The sequence below is a fragment of the Bubalus kerabau genome, chromosome 4, assembly GCF_029407905.1.
Source record: "Bubalus kerabau isolate K-KA32 ecotype Philippines breed swamp buffalo chromosome 4, PCC_UOA_SB_1v2, whole genome shotgun sequence".
Lineage (NCBI taxonomy): Eukaryota > Metazoa > Chordata > Mammalia > Artiodactyla > Bovidae > Bubalus > Bubalus kerabau.
This window is the reverse complement of record NC_073627.1, coordinates 119998614-120015327: the sequence shown is the minus strand read 5'-3', so window position 1 is coordinate 120015327 and position 16714 is coordinate 119998614. Positions and strand designations below refer to the sequence as shown.

At 35.2% G+C, this 16714-nt stretch overlaps 1 protein-coding gene across 5 annotated transcripts in view; it reads right to left on the bottom strand.

Moving 5' to 3' along the window:
* The window catches only part of VPS13A (vacuolar protein sorting 13 homolog A), a 266066-nt gene that overhangs the window by 62778 nt on the left and 186574 nt on the right, over positions 1 to 16714 (bottom strand). For all 5 annotated transcript variants that reach the window (XR_008713637.1, XM_055578364.1, XM_055578365.1 and 2 more), the window contains 6 exons: positions 15100 to 15382; positions 12732 to 13127; positions 12218 to 12322; positions 11952 to 12098; positions 5856 to 5984; positions 5321 to 5454 (listed from right to left, as the gene is read on the bottom strand). Coding sequence is in view for 4 of the 5 variants with exons in the window: in XM_055578364.1 (XP_055434339.1) it covers positions 5321 to 5454; positions 5856 to 5984; positions 11952 to 12098; positions 12218 to 12322; positions 12732 to 13127; positions 15100 to 15382 (1194 nt within the window). In the remaining variant the exon portion in view is untranslated. The remainder of the gene's footprint in view (positions 1 to 5320; positions 5455 to 5855; positions 5985 to 11951; positions 12099 to 12217; positions 12323 to 12731; positions 13128 to 15099; positions 15383 to 16714) is intronic.

Sequence of the window (16714 nt, the reverse complement as noted above, 5' to 3'; positions counted from 1 at the left end):
TAAACTAAACCAGTCAAATAAATTAACTCGTTAATATTGTGAAAGTCATGTCCGATTCCTTGCAACCCCATGGACTATAGGGTCCATGGAGAATACTGGAGTAGGTAGCCTTTCCCGTCTCCAGGGGATAGTCCCAATCCAGGGATTGAACACAGGTCTTCTGCACTGCAGACAGAATCTTAACCAGCTGAGCCACCAGGGAAATCCAAGAATACTGGAGTGGGTAGCCTATCCCTTCTCCAGCAGATCTTCCCAACCCAGGAATCGAACTAGGGTCTCCTAATTGCAGATGGAGTCTTTACCAGCTGAGCTACCAGGGAAATCCAATTATAAATCAATCCAAGTATCTTCAATAACATAGTTTTGAAAAATTAACCATATATTACTCTGGCTCAAAAATCCAAAATTATATTCATAAGAAACTGAATTTGGAAAGAGACATTGAAGGAAATGAAAAAGTACTCTATATTTTTCATGGAAAATTAGCAGATACTGTTTCACTCTCAAAATTTGAAATGCATCAAAATCTTCAAGAACACAAAAAGTAATCATATACAAGACAAATAAAATTATATTTTCCAAATCATCATTAGAAGAAAATAATCCATATGACAAAAAAGTATGGCAAGGAATCATAATTAGTCTTTAAAAGGATTACAAACAGGATACAAACTTTTACTAAAAGACAGATTTTTAACATTATAAAATTAGAAACAAATTCTCAACAATAAAAGAACATTTAATTATAGTGCACCTAAATGATGGGACATCATGAATTCATTTAAAATTGTGTTTCTGAAGCAAATTTACATGCTTGCAATATCTGTTAAAAACAAGAGATTCAGAAATATAAACAGAAAGCAACAGTAAAAAAAGAACTGAATCAAAATGTCGACATTTTTGGTATCAAAGATTATGCTTTTCACAGTTTTTCTACAAAATATTAAAAAAATAAACGGACATCCAATGATATTATTTTTATATGTAGGACAGAGTATTAAAAAGCAGAGATATCACTTTGCTGACAAAGGTTTATATAGTCAAAGATATGGTTTTTCTGGTAGTCATGTTTGAATGTGAGAGTTGGACCGTAAAGAAGGCTCAGCCCTGAAGAACTGATGCTTTTGAACTTCAGTGCCAGAGAAGACTTTTGAGAGTCCCTTGGACAGCAAAGACAGCAAACCAGTCAATCCTAAAAGAAATCAACCCTGAATATTCATTGGAAGGACTGATGCTGAAACAAGCTCCAATACTTTGGCCACCTGCTGCAAAGAGTCGACTCATTGGAAAAGACCCTAATGCTGGGAAAGATTGAGGGAAGGAGGAAAAGGGGGTGACAGAGGATGAGATGGCTGGATGGCATCATCGACTTAATGGACATAAGTCTGAGTAAACTCTGGGAGATAATGAAGGACAGGGAAGCCTGGTGTGCTACAGTCAGTCCATGGGGTCTCAAAGTGTCGGACATGACTGAGAGACTCAACAACAACAGCAACAAGAACCACACTAACAACAACAAAAAAGCCAAAGGAAGGGAAGGCAGAGGAAACAAAAGTTCTATATTCCTTACTTTTCTATGAAAGAATAGCAAATGTAACAGTGTTGTTCAGATAACTTAGGTTGAATATATTTACAAATGCTTTAAGTCTATTTCATTCACCACAGAACATTCTTTATGAAAAAATTAATCTCAAATTGACCTCCGGGAATTCAAAGAAAATAAAAAGCAACCAGAATCCTCAGAATATTAACTATGTACAAATAGTAACTTCACAAGAAAATGACAATACAATGTGACAAACGCTTTAATCTATGTGTACAAAGATGCAATGGAAAACTGGGTATACAGACTAAGGAGGTGACGGAAGGGACTGCATGGAAATGAAGCTGTTCTAGCAGAAAGGAGCAACTGGAATGGTAATAACACATGGAAGAGCCCAGAGAATTCAGGAAACAAACACTTCACTTGGACTTAAGTATAGGGTAAGAGACAACAGAAAGAGAAATGTTTAGAAAAGTAGTATACAAACATTTTAAAAGAATGGAAAATCACTAAAGAACTTTAAACAAGAAAGAGACATGATTACATTAGTATTTTTATTTATTTTTAAAAATTCAATTCTTTTGGTATTTATTTTTTGTCTGTGTGTGTGCACACATGTGCATGCATTCATTCACACAGTCATGTCTGACTCTTTGCAACCCTATGGACTGCAGCCCCCCAGTCTGTCCATGGAATTTTCTAAGCAAGAATACTGGAGTGGGTTGCCATTTCCTACTCCAGGGGATATTCTGGACCCAGGGATTGAACCCACATCTCTTGCACTGGCAGGCAGATTCTTTACCACTGAGCCACCTGGGACGCCCCTATTTAGTATTTTTAGAAACCTATCTCTGGAGGATTTACTAGAGATAAGACTAGAGAATCAGACTTAAAATCTACTCAAGAAATAAATGTTGGACAGAGTAGCTATATGAAAAGACAGCAGAGAGTAGACAAGAAGAGAAAATTAAAAAAAAAAAAAAGAGTTTAACTGGATGGCATGGTGAGGCAGGAGAAATCTAGAATCACAAGGGTGGATGACAGTGTCATTCACTGAGATAAGGATATAGAGGAGAAAGAGATTTTGCAGTACAAATGATGAGGTCAGCTTTGAACCACGTTAGCTTCTTATGTAATACAGTATTTAGGAAAAGGTGGTAGCATGAAACTCAACAGAAGGCTACACTGGAGTAAAGATTTGGGGATCTGGATTCAATCCTCTTTTAAACCAAAATTCCATGTTCTTGATTTAAGAAGTTCTTCAAATAACTGGGCTTCCCTTGTGGCTCAGCTGGTAAAGAATCCACCTGCAATGCAGAAGACCTGGGTTCAATCCCTGGGTTGGGAAGATCCCCTGGAGAAAGGAACAGCTACCCACTCCAGTATTCTGGCCTGGAGAATTCCATGGACTGTATAGTCCATGAGGTTGCAAAGAGTGAGACACGACTGAGTGACTTTAACCTCACTTCACTTCTTCAAATAATTATAAATCGAAATCCAATGTTCATTCTTGCACATTGTTAATTTTATAAACTCCCTTTACAACTAATTTTGTAGTTTCAGAATTTCTACACAGGATCACATTTTAGTTTCTCTTACACCCCTTACTTTTATAATTATAACAATGCAGGAGGTAAAATTTTAAAACATTTCATATCTGAACTGGACTATAAATAAGAGTGCAAAGTCAAGCCCAAAGAAGGACTGATAAAGTCTCTTGTTCAGCATTAGCCAGGCTCAACCAGATGTCAGAGAATTAAACTTTGATGCCCTATATTATCCACAGTATATAAAGAATCAACTTAGCTCCTATGTATCTTAGAATGTTACCAGTTATGTAATACGTTTGAGAGAAATGAGAAAATAGTCACTCAAATCATTTTCTGGAGGTCTTAATTTTGTGAAAATTTCTTTGAGAAAGGCTAGGTGAGGTAAATGAACTGAAGGGCAAATAAGTAAAAGCCATTTCTACTTGCTTTTGCCAGTTTTAATCAACCAACTTACTATTTTTATAATATGGATAATCATAAAAAACAGGCTCTCCTTTCTCTCAACATATTTCACAAATGAGAGAACTGATGGGCAAGGAGGAGTTCTAGGTATATGCTAGATCAACCTGGGGTTCTCACTCAATCAACGCCTATTTTATTTTAGTCAATGATTAGAATGTACAGTTAGCAGTGGAAAAAAAAAAGCAGAAATGTACTGATAAACATGGGCCCACTGGTAAGTGACATGAAAACAAACTAAAAAAGTAGACAAAATAAATTCAAGACAACCTGGGACCCATAAATAGAGGAAAAGGTTATGTAAACTGTAGTGGTACTAGGAGGATATAATATCACACTATATTGAAACAAATGATGTTACGAGTAATCCTGAAATAAATATATAAACATGGTCTTTAGCAAACTTAAAAACGTAGTGGTCCTTTCCCATATGCCTCAGCAAGAAAAATGTTATCTACTGTTTGAAAAAAAATCTGAAGAATCAATATTTACATTATGTTCATTAAAAATAAAAAGTTTCAAAACTAGACAAAATGCTTATGATAGACTCTGACAATTTCCTCACCAGATTCTGCACTGATCAAGCTTTTGCCATAGTTGCTTCAGTTTTTTTTTTTCTGAAGTATTTAAAAGTAAATTATATCACTAATCATCAAGGAAATGCAAACCAAAACCACAATGAGATATCATCCCACACTATTAGAATGGTTATCATCAAAAAGATAAGAAAAAAAAATAAATGTTGGTGAGGATTTGGGGAAAAAGGTATTGTGTATTGTCAATGGTAATGAAAACTGGTGCAGCCACTACGGAAAACAGTATGGAGGCTTGTCAAAAAACTAAAAACAGAACATGTGATCCAGCAACTGGATATCTATTCAAAGGAAATGAAAACACTAATTCAAAACAAATACACGTACTTACTGCAGTATTACATATAATCACCAAGACATGGAAGCAACCTAAGTGTCCACTGATGAATGAATGAAGAAAATGAGGTATGTATATAAATATACACACACACACACACATAATATTTCATTCTAGATACAGAGAATTAAATAGTATTCAGCCATAGAAAAGAAGGAAATCTTGCCACTTGAAACAACATGGATGGACTTTAATGGCATTATGCTAAGTGAAATAAGCCAGTGAGAGAAAGACAAATACCATATTATCTCAGTTAAATGTGAAATCTAAGAAAGCAAGAAAAAAAGAAAACCACCAAAAGAGAATAGAGAATAGATTGGTAGAAGCTACAGGCAGAGGCAGGGACAGATGAAATGAGTAAAGGGGGTCAAAAGGTACTAACTTACATTTCTAAAATTAGTCATGGGGATGTGAGGTACAACATGATGACTATAGTTAATAATACTCTATTTTATATGCAAAAGTTGCTAAGAGAGTAAATCTTAAAAGTTCTCATCACAAAAAAAACCTCTCAATATACAGTGACGAATGTTAACTAGACTTACAGTTGTGATGATTTTACAAAATATATACAAACATTTAATCATTAGGTTGGACAACTGAAACTTATGTTTTATGTCAATTATGTTAAAACTTTTCAAAAAATAAATTACAGATATCAAGTCAGTTATAAACCTATATATTTCAGTATACATTTTTTTAAATGAGAACATTGTTTTACATGGCCATAATGCCATTAGTGGTTTTTATACTCTTAAGAAATTATCAAAAAGTCAAGGTTTTATCACCTAGACTCTGCTAAAATCAGAGGATACTGTATCTGTAATAATCCTCTTACCTTTGCTTATACTGAACAATGTCATTCTTGGTGTGATTTATTAACAGAAATGTAGCAGCTCCATCACGATAATCTGAAAATGTAATAACTGTAGAATGCTCAGCCAAATTAACTTCTGCTATAATACCTCCAAGCTAGAAAAAAGGAAAAGAAAATATTCTCTAATGTGATCATTTCCAAAGAACATTAACCAGTAACAGTTAATAATAAAACTATTCTTAATAAAACTGTTATAGCTAATACAGTTGTTTTTATGATTTAGAAAGTAATTCAGGATTTTATACTGCATGTCTGAAAAACCATGACTCTCAGTTATCATAGATAGATGGGTCAAATTCAAGATGTGGTTTACTCCAGGCACTGTAACTTTCTATGCAACAATTAAATCGTTTATATCTCTTGTGTCCTTTTAGAAGTTTTCCCTTTGCAAAGAGAAATGTTTGTTCATTTTTGGTAAAACAAACAAAAATCACTATTAAAAAATTAGTAAGTATATATAAGGTTCTCTAACCACACACACACAAAAATCACTTACCTCATTGTCTAGACGCAGTAAAATACAACTTTCTTCCTTATTAAAATGTATCTTATGGGGAGGGCTTTCACTTCTTTCAACTCGAATAAGAAGTTTATTAGAAGCATCCTCAGGCCAAAAGGGGACACACTAAAACACATATTACACATATTTATTTTTTAAAAAAATGATTTCACCATGAAGACCTTTATCATTTTAATAAACCCATCAGAGTAGACTTAAAATAGTTTAAAATAAACCTCTGTCAACACTACTCTGGTTACTGTATTGCTTAGCTATAAACTGTGGATTTTGAGATTGGGCGCCACTTGTGGGCACTTTGAACACAAACAGTAATGGGTAGTAAGTTGAAGAGCTAAAATAATTAGAGTGCTGTGAAGAGATATTAATGTGGTCCACAGCTAGAGTCAGACTGAAAAGTAAGTAAGTAAACTGAGCCAAAGTGATCAGTTTAAAATAGGGGAATGTTCTATTATGAAAAAATCACAATTGGGTTGTGGGTACCAGTAATTTAAGCAGTAGTCAAAGTACACACAAATGTTGAGTCAGGACAAATACTAAATCCAGAGTCTTGGAAGTCAAATAAGGATAAAACAAAAACAAAAATCAAGAGAAATATCTAAAGTCTTAAAGTTCAGAGTAGAAAACAGGCTCAAAATCTTAAGAAACAACCTGGATATCAGTGATCTGGAAGCCAAACTAACAGAACAGGAGGAGTTAATGCACCTATAAAGAAGACAACAGGAGCTGGAAACAAAAGAGCTAAAACAACAGGAAACGAGAATCAGCCTTGTCTGTATAAACTATTATGTAAACCAAGTCTTAGTGTGATAGGCTCTGACCAGGCTGGTAACCACATAATTCAATGAGACGTATGAGATCATCATCATATGACCTGAGGGCAATGTAGTAGAACCTTGATGTTAGTGCCAAGTGTCTTAGCTTGTTAAAGTCAGTTTTATTCAGTCATAAAAAGTAATTAATGGAACTAGACATGGGACATGGTTAAGGCTGTGAGAGGCTGAGAAAGTTCCCATTCAGGGCTTCTTGCAACACTTATCTGGGAAAGTCATCTGGGAAACTTACCTGGGAAACTCAAAACAGTAACAATACTAAGCCAAGCATATTTCCCAGGAGGAACTAACAAGACTAAAAATTATGTGCTCTTTGAAAACCCCCAAGCCTTGCTACTTTCTGGTACACTTTTTTATGTTTAGTAATATATGCTATACCTTTGGAAAGAGTTTTCTGCTCGACCTCCTGAGACTAGAGAAAGTACCAAAGTACTTGTCTTTTGTAGTGGGAAAAAAAAAAAAAAAAAAAATATATATATATATATATATATATAAGTTTAACAAATCAACATAGCTAATAACCATAAATTGCATGTTATGGTTGACTACTGTAAGCCAAAATTAAAATGCGAAGATTTTAAACTAGCAACAGAAATTTATCTTAAGAAAAGCTGAAATTGACAAAAGAGAAAGTAAAGTAAAAAATAATAAGCTGTTATGTGTTTGTAATTGCAGTTACTGTAAACAGAAACTATCAGAAGATAAATGCTATAGATTAGGTTTTTAAAAACAGAAGAGCTAATACTCTTATCTGCAACTGACATATAAATCAAGACATAAAACTACTGTAAATGAAAGTATGGAAAAAGATATACCTAAAAAATATATAAAGTAAAACAAAGCTGGAATTATAATCTTAGCATCTAGATGTATGGAGAGTTCTATGTGGTGCTAGTGGTAAAGAACTTGCCTGCCAAGGCAGGAGATGTAAGACACACAGGTGGGATCCCTGGGTCAGGAATATCCCCTGGAGGAGGGCAACCCACTGGCAACCGTTCCAGTATTCTTGCCTGGAGAATCCCATGGACAGAGAAGCCTGGCGGGCTGCAGTCCATAGGTGTGCAAAGAGTTGGACATGACTGAATCAAACACCTTAGCATGCACACATGCACTACATCCAACAAACTAAGAATCCACAGACTCAAATGAGCACACATGAAACATTTGCCAAAAATATTCATATATTCACTCAACAAATATTTGCTGAGAGCCTACTGTGTTTAATCACTGTTCAAACTTTCCAACAGCCCTCTCCATTTCACTCAGAGCAAAAGTTAAAATCCTTGTAATGGGTCTCAAAGTTCTACAGAATTACTTTTAATCATTGGTAAGTCTTCTTCTCTTCTACTTTTCCCTCTCCAATAATACTGGCCTCTTTTGCTATCCCCATGCCAAATATTCTCTTACTTTAGATCATCTACCCTGGGCAATCTTTTGTCTTTAATGCTCTTTCCCCAGATATCCACATTGCTGAGGGTTCCAGCAATTTATTTTCTTTATTTTCTTGGGCTCCAAAATCACTGCAGATGGTGACTCCAGCCATGAAATTAAAAAACACTTGCTCCTTGGAAGAAAAGCTAAGACAAACCTAGACAGCATATTAAAAGGCAGACACATTACTTTGCCGACAAAGGTCCACATAGTCAAGTCTATGGTTTTTCCAATAGTCATGTATGGATGTGCGAGTTGGACTATAAAGAAAGCCGAACACCAAAGAATTGATGCTTTTGAACTGTGGTGCTGGAGAAGACCCTTGAGAGTCCCTTGGACTGCCAAGGAGATCAAACTAGTCCATCCTAAAGGAAATCAGTCATGAATATTCATTGGAAGGACTGATGGTGAAGCTCGAATACTCTGGCCACCTGGTATGAAAAACTGACTCATTAGAAAAGACCCTGATGCTGGAAAAGACTGAAGGCAGGAGGACAGGGGGACGACAGAGGATGAGATGGCTGAATGGCATCACCGACTTGATGGACATGAGTTTGAGCAAGCTCCAGGAGTTGGTGATGGACAGGGAAGCCTGGTGTGCTGCAGTCCATGGGGTCACAGAATTGGACATGACTAACTGACTGAAATGAACTGAGGGGTCCAGCTCCTGGCTAAAAATCTATGTGCAATTTTTCAGGTCATACCAGTGGCAATTATAAAGGCTTTATCTTTATTTGACAGGTTTCACAGGGCAAAGCAGCCCTCCCCACACCAGACTAGGTGCATGGCCAGAATGCAGTGCACTTCATTCTCAAGAATTCAACCCCATTTCTAGTCATGCCCTTACAAGTACCTGCATTCCTACTATGGGCACCTGTATTCACAGGCCTTTTTATCAGGGCTTTTGGCAGAGGCCTTCCTCAGGAACTTCTGCAAGATCTCTATTAAGGAAAGAGGGGGATACGATGATATTTTTTTCTCTATTCTGACTTGGTACTCAGTACTGTTCCACACTTAGCCCCATTCCTTTGCTGTCTTCCATCCCCTAGATCCATAAAGCAGTACCAGCTTTTTGTTCAGGGCTCCCCTGACAATGACACTACCCTCATTGATCCACCTCACCCCTAACCAACTGCTGTTTGTTTCATAGGAAAAAGAGTACAAAGGGAGTTGGTGCGTTCTTCACTTTAGACTCTTACTTATACTACTGCAGTAAGTCATTAAAGTCCTGACTGTCACTTTTACTTTGACTTGTTGTCTTAATCAGCTTAAAGCTCAACATTCAGAAAACTAAGATCATGGCATCCAGTTCCATCACTTTGTGGCAAATAGATGGGGAAACAGTGGAAACAGTGGCTGACTTTATTTTTCTGGGCTCCAAAATCACTGCAGATGGTGATTACAGCCATGAAATTAAAAGACGCTTACTCCTTGGATGGAAAGTTATGACCAACCTAGATAGCATATTCAAAAGCAGAGACATTACATTGACAACAAAGGTCTCCGTCTAGTCAAGGCTATGGTTTTTCTAGTGGTCATGTATGGATGTGAGAGTTGGACTATAAAGAAAGCCGAGCACCGAAGAATTGATGTTTTTTGAACTGTGGTGTTGGAGAAGGCTCTTGAGAGTCCCTTAGATTGCAAGGAGAGCCAACCAGTCCATCCTAAAGGAGATCAGTCCTGGGCGTTCATTGGAAGGACTGATGTTGAAACTGAAACTCCAATACTTTGGCCACCTGATGCGAAGAGCTGACTCATTTGAAAAGACCCTGATGCTGGGAAAGATTGAGGGCAGGAGGAGAAGGGGATGACAGAGGATGAGATGGTTGGATGGCATCATTGACTCGATGGACATGGGCTTGGGTAGACTCTGGCAGTTGGTGACTGACAGGGGGGCCTGGCGTGCTGCGCTCATGGGGTCGCAAAGAGTCAGACACAACTGAGTGACTGAACTGAACTTAATCAGTTATTTCTGTATCTGGCAGCTGAGCTTCCAGCTCTGCTGCACTCTTGACAAGCGTACCTCTCACATTTTCTTCAGTATGTGTGTGCTCAGTCATGGCATGGCCTATAGCCTGCCAGACTCCTCTGTCCATGGAATTTTCCTCTCAAGAATACTGGAGTGGGTTGCCATTTCCTACTCCAAGGGATCTTTCCAATCCAGGGATCGAGTCTGCATCCCTTAAGTCTCCTGCATTGGCAGACAGATTCTTTACCACTGTAGCACCTGGGAAGCCCTGCACATTTCTTCCACATCTGTTCAAATGTGACCTCAACAAGTCTCATCCTTGACTACATTATGTGAAATTACAGCCCACTCCTTGCAGATTAGAACTCAAAATACCTCTTAGCCCGCCTTATTTCCTTTCTATTAGACTTGTCACCTTTAAATATACAATGTATTTTACTAATTGACTATGGCATTATCAATTTAATGGTTCCCCCAAGCTCCCATTGAAATGTAAACTATACAGGACAGGGACTTGTGCTTTTGTTAAAATATGGCACGTAAAGAGTACACAATAAATATTTGTTGAAAAATGAATGAACAGGTAAACATGAAAAAAGATACAACTTCTAAAAATGAGAAATATAATTATTCAAATAAAAAACTCAGTTGAAGGTTCAAATAGCATACATACACACACACTGTATGATATATACAGTAAAAGCATAAATTATGAAAGCTATATATGCAGAATTTATCCAAAATAAAGGAATGAGTTATACAGACAGAAAATGTAAAAAACAATAGTAAGATATATAGAAGAGAGAATATAAAGGTCTAGAATAAATTTGATTAAAAATCCAGAAGGAAGAAACAGGAGTATTTAAGAATGGCAGTATTTAAAAACATAATCACTGCAAATTTTACATAAGGTATGAAATAATCTATAGATCTAGGAATAAAGTATCTCAAGCAGGATATATAAAAAGAACCCACATGCAGACAAATAGCTGTAAGACTGCAGAAGACAGAGAGAACTCCACGAAGGCAGGAGAGAAAAAGATAACTTCCAAAGAAATGACAGAATCACAGCAGAATTTTCAACAAAAATGGAACCCAGAATATAGTAAATGCTACAACATTTGCAAAAAACAGGAATTATCAAGAAAAATTATTATAAAGGAAAGATGATGGATAAACAAAAACTGATGGTATTTACCGCCAACCAGCTCAAAAGGAAATGCTAAAGGATATAACTCAAGAATAATGAATGATTATAGAGGACAGCTTCAAAAAGGCATAATGAATAAAAATAGCAAATACTTCTCTTATAATCATAGCATACTTAGAACAAAATTTCTTCAGAAGTAAAATATTCTATTAACTTCAGGCAGTCTTTCAGAAAGCTCTTATCCACACACCTAACAACTACAGTTAGAGCAGAATCAAAACTTCATTCCTAAAACACTACTGTCTTTTTAAAGTAATTAGCTTAATCTACCCTATAAAGGCATTTCTAAAATCTTCCTGAAGAAAATAAATTTACCAATTTATCTTCAACAATTTGCTGCATTGATACTTTATTCCGTCTTCTACTGCTATATATTTAACCCCATCTAGTTAGTGTCCACCTCTTTTACAAAGCAATGCATTCCTAGATGACAATATTCAGGCTTAAATAATTAAATAAATCATTTATTTGGTTTATTATGGTACAAATAAATACTCAAAATGTTCATGAAACTGAAACAAAATTGGGAGGTGGGGGTAGACAGATAAAACACTACACAGTGATTTCAGGTATCCAACTTCAAGAAAAAACAAAAGTTGAAAGAGGTATATTTCTGAAATTCATTTACCCACCTGCTCCAAATCAAGAGCGAGCCATTTATCATTTCCCTCTTCAGCCACTGATATATGATATTTGCTTTTGTTTTTAATCAAAAAAAAGGGGGTAAATGTGACAATTCTGGTAATGTTAAAACTGCTAAGGTCTATAGTGACACCAACCTATGGGGGAAAAAAAGTAACATTTCAAAAACTATTTCATTATCATAACATTCTTATAAAAATTAATTACTTAACAGAGCTTAAATAAAAGTTTCCAGATGAGCACAGAATGAACTCACTTGATATTCCATTTTTGGGCCTTTACATTTAACCGCTCCATGACTACCAACTGTATCAATTGAAAATTGATCTGACAATTCACTATCAGTTACCATAAGCTGAACCTAGAAAAAAATATTTCAAATATATTAGTATTTAGGTACCTTTAAAAATTCCTACCTAAGTTGATATACTTTTTTGCTTTTAGCCTAAACTAATGTTATATTCTGGAGAAGGGAATGGCAATCCACTCCAGTATTCTTGCCTGGAGAATCCCATGGAGAGAGGACCCTGGTGGGCCACAGTCCCTGGGGTCACAAAGAGTAGGAAACAACTGAGTGACTAACACCACTACTACTGTTATATTATTAATGCACTAAAACTTTTCCAATACTAAATTCCAATCTTTCTAATCTCAAATATTTCACAAATATTATTTATACCTGTTTCATAAAATTTTATTTTTCAAAACAAACTAAAAAGGAGTGAAAAGTAGCTAAAGAAGAATAAAGGTTTAAAAAAAACTTCACATACCTTATTGTTATTGAAAAAGTGCTTTGGCTGAAATGAAAAGAGAACTGGCTTTTTATAATTAGGTGGATGCTTTCGATGAATTCCATCTGCTTTATACTGTAACATTCGACCAGTTTTATTAACCATCCAATAAGGACTATGAAATGCCATAATAGTCTGGCCAGTATTATAAGTCACATGGACAGCAATATCTAAATCAGTCTTTTCTATTTCTGTAACACAAGTAAAACTGATGAAACTAATATCTTGTTGATTAGGTTTTATATGATATTCACTTTTCCAATCATGATTAAGATAGTCAAGTAATTTTAAATGTAGCCTGGCTTTATCCAACTGTACAGTACAAAGCTGGGCTGAACGGCCTTCATGGAGAGTAAAAACTCTATGTTCAATCCCCTATAATAAAAAAGAAAATACAGTCAATTTTTAATGCTTCAGAATAATATGCTAAAATATTCTACTTAATGATTTTGAATGTTATACAAAATGCTTTTGAAATACCTCTGTCAGAATAAGTCAAAAGACTTATGTTCAAGTTCTAATTCTGTCAACTGTGTAAACTTCTATAAATCATTTGAGTTACTGTATTTGTAAAAAGGTTTAAACGATCTACTTCAAAGGACTATTGTGAAAATAAAATTAAATAATATAATGAGAAATTCTGCTGGCAATAATTAAGACTATAAAACACTATAGTAAAAATAAATCTTATCTATTAATACTAATGATTTTAGTTGTGAAAAGTATAAAATAATGAAAACTGTATGTAATCCAAAATAAGCAATCGCTACCAACTCCAATTCTTGATTTTTAACAAACTCTCATAACCCATTTCCAATAAGTGTTTATATAGCATCTGACATAACTCTCAAAACTGTTCATTTCTCTCCATCCACACCTGCATTACCTTAGTTCAAGTCATTGTAACTCCTCCTTTTAAAAGTCTCCTAACTGCTCTTAACTCCTCTAAGCCCTTCTCCATACCACAGGTAAACTATCTTTCTAAAAACTGATCATCTCTTTTGAAAACTAGCAAACAGTGTTATCCCTAAAAGCATCAAGTTAAAAGTTCCATTAAAATGGAACAGATAGCCCATCTGGGTATTTCACCTGTTTTCTAGCATCTCTAATCTGGTTCCCTCCTGTTGTTATAACATAGGAACCTCTTCATCTTAAGAGTTTAAATTACTTAAAGCAAAAACAATGTTAAGTTTATCAATACCTGACATGTTCCACAAAATAGGATAGTGGTGTTGGTGGTGCTAGAGAGGTTAACCAGTAGAAACCATATGCCTGTCAGGCACTGTGCTAAGTCCTTTACTACATTATTTAATTTGATTTTCCCCATATCCCGGTCACGAAAGTTTTATTACCATCACTCTTGTATAAGATAGGACAAATGATTCAGAAAGATAATATAACTCACCTAAAGACCCAGGGCCAGTAAGAGATAGAGCTAAGATTCAATCTCAAATCTATCTGATAGTAAAGAGGTAATTCTTAACCACTATCTTAATTGCCAACTATATGGAAAATAGATATTCTTAAACCACAGATGTGTTAACTCCCTCACCCCCAAAAAAAAATTGACAGAAAAGTATAAACACATAGTAAATTCCAATCATTAATAACAGACTCCAACAAAACAAATAATAGATTACAATGAAGAACTACTTTCTTACATATGACAAGCAATGGTAAATGGAATATTCACTGAAAATCCTAAGATGGAGAGATTCCTATTATAGCAACAGGAAGGAATCAGATGTAATCTCTTAAAACAAAGAGTATTTAAAAGAAAAAGCATTTTTATAAGCATGAAATCCTTTTAGAAACCTAAAGGTACGAGAATAATATAATGTAGCAGGTTTTAAGTCTAGTACTATTATTTTCATACTAATTCTCATACTTGTTTCAAAAGTTAGTATCCGTCTTTCAAAAATATATAAAATATACATGCATGGAAAAGACTGAAAAATATATTTTAGAACTGAAATGATATCTTCATCAGAAGTGCTGCCTTCAGATAATGTGATTACAGACAATCTAACTATCTCTATTTTCTAAAATTTTCTACAGGAGTATCTAGTACTTTCACACATGATTTTTAAAATGGCATATCCTAGTTGTACATATAAATTATATCCAACTTAGTAACCATATTTCTAAGGTAAATCAATGGGAAAAAAATTTTAAATCTTATTTTATATAACATCATTGAAACATTTTCATTTAAAGAAAATCTATACTGTTTACCAGTTCTAAAATTTTTATTAGAATTTTAAAACACTGCTTTATTACTCATAATTTTAAGTAACTAAAGCTACAAAATCAAAGACAAGAAGGCATTAAAAAAATAACAGGATACCTCTATGTAATAAGCAATTTTGTAAGGAAGAAGATTTCGGAGTAGAATAGGTGGCCACAAATGTATTATGTATGGTAAGTCCCAACGGTCTTCTGAATACACTGACATATATGTCAAATTATCTTTTTCTGGGACTATATTAATGATAAATGGCTTCCTGGAAGGGTGTATAGGTCTACATTTTTTCTTGAAAGAAGTACCATCTTGTTTTATAATTTCTTCAAGGTCAATTCCTTCACACATCTGATAGTCTGCATCTTCTGGCTTCAGAGAAAGTAGTGATCTACATAAAAGATTAAACAATATGCTTTAAAATTCTTTAAAAGAAAACATAAATTATTTGATTGCAGCTTTAGAACAGTGAAGTTATCTTTCTCTATACTACTGTAATAAATTTTTATATTTTCACATTCTTAGAGATAGGTAAGACAGATATACAGATACATATTTGCATTTTAACTTTCTGTAAAGTAATGAAGTTATTTGGCTTTCAAAAGGAGAGTATTTTTCTTACAAACCTGCTGTCTTAAAAGTATGTTTACAAGCTCATAACTGGTTTCTTGCAGAAAATACATTATCATACAGGTCATATATGCAACACACACACCTACAGATGTGACTTACACACTTAAAGAAGTTGGCTTTCCTGGATATGTGGTCCCAAGTATGTACCATGACTGAGTTGATGAACCAAAAATATATTTCTATTGAAAAATTAATCACCAGCTTTTCAAGGTTAATCAAATGAAGGCTTTCAATAGATACTTAACTTTATTGAGCAGGAGTAAGAAATAGCAACCCACTCCAGTATACTTGCCTGGAGAATCCCATGGACAGAGGAGCCTGGCGGGCTACAGACCATGGGGTCGCAAAGAGTTGGACACGACTAAGCAACTAACACTTTAATTTTACTGAAATGTTGGACAGCATTACAGAAGTTATTGCAGTGATTGCAAGAAGACAGTGAGAAAAAGTAATGGATGTCACATATGATCGGTGGCTTCCTTGGTGGCTCAGAGAGTAAAGTGTCTGCCTGCAATGTGGGAGACCGTGGTTCAATCACTGGGTCGGATAGATCCCCTGGAGAAGGAAATGGCAACCCACTCTGGTACTCTTGTCTGGAAAATCCCATGGACTGAGAAGCCTGGTAGGCTACAGTCAATGGGGTCGCAAAGAGTCGGACACGACTGAGCGACTTCACTTCACTTACGATTAAATCTTATACTTAAATATCACATTTTTTTTACACTGCAACTGTACTAGGGTTTAATAATTTTTTTAAGTCTAAAGTGTTTCCAAGTGTAAACACTTAAATGTCTTTCTACTTGTAAAGCTATAATCAGTGTGACTGTGACACTGTCCCTCACTGTGTGACAACTGTCAATACTATCTCTAGCTCATTCTTTTCTTACGCTCCATCCCCTAACCTTGACATATCTAATACATATTCTGTAACCATGTCTGATAGTGCCTTAAATTTGCTAGACTGAACTATGAACCCTCCACATCCACCTCTCTGTGTGTCTTTTTTTTTTTTTAAAGAACTTTCAGCTACTGGCATTCTGGACAGTAAAATAATATTAAATTCTTTGACCACCACCTCCTCCTTAGACCC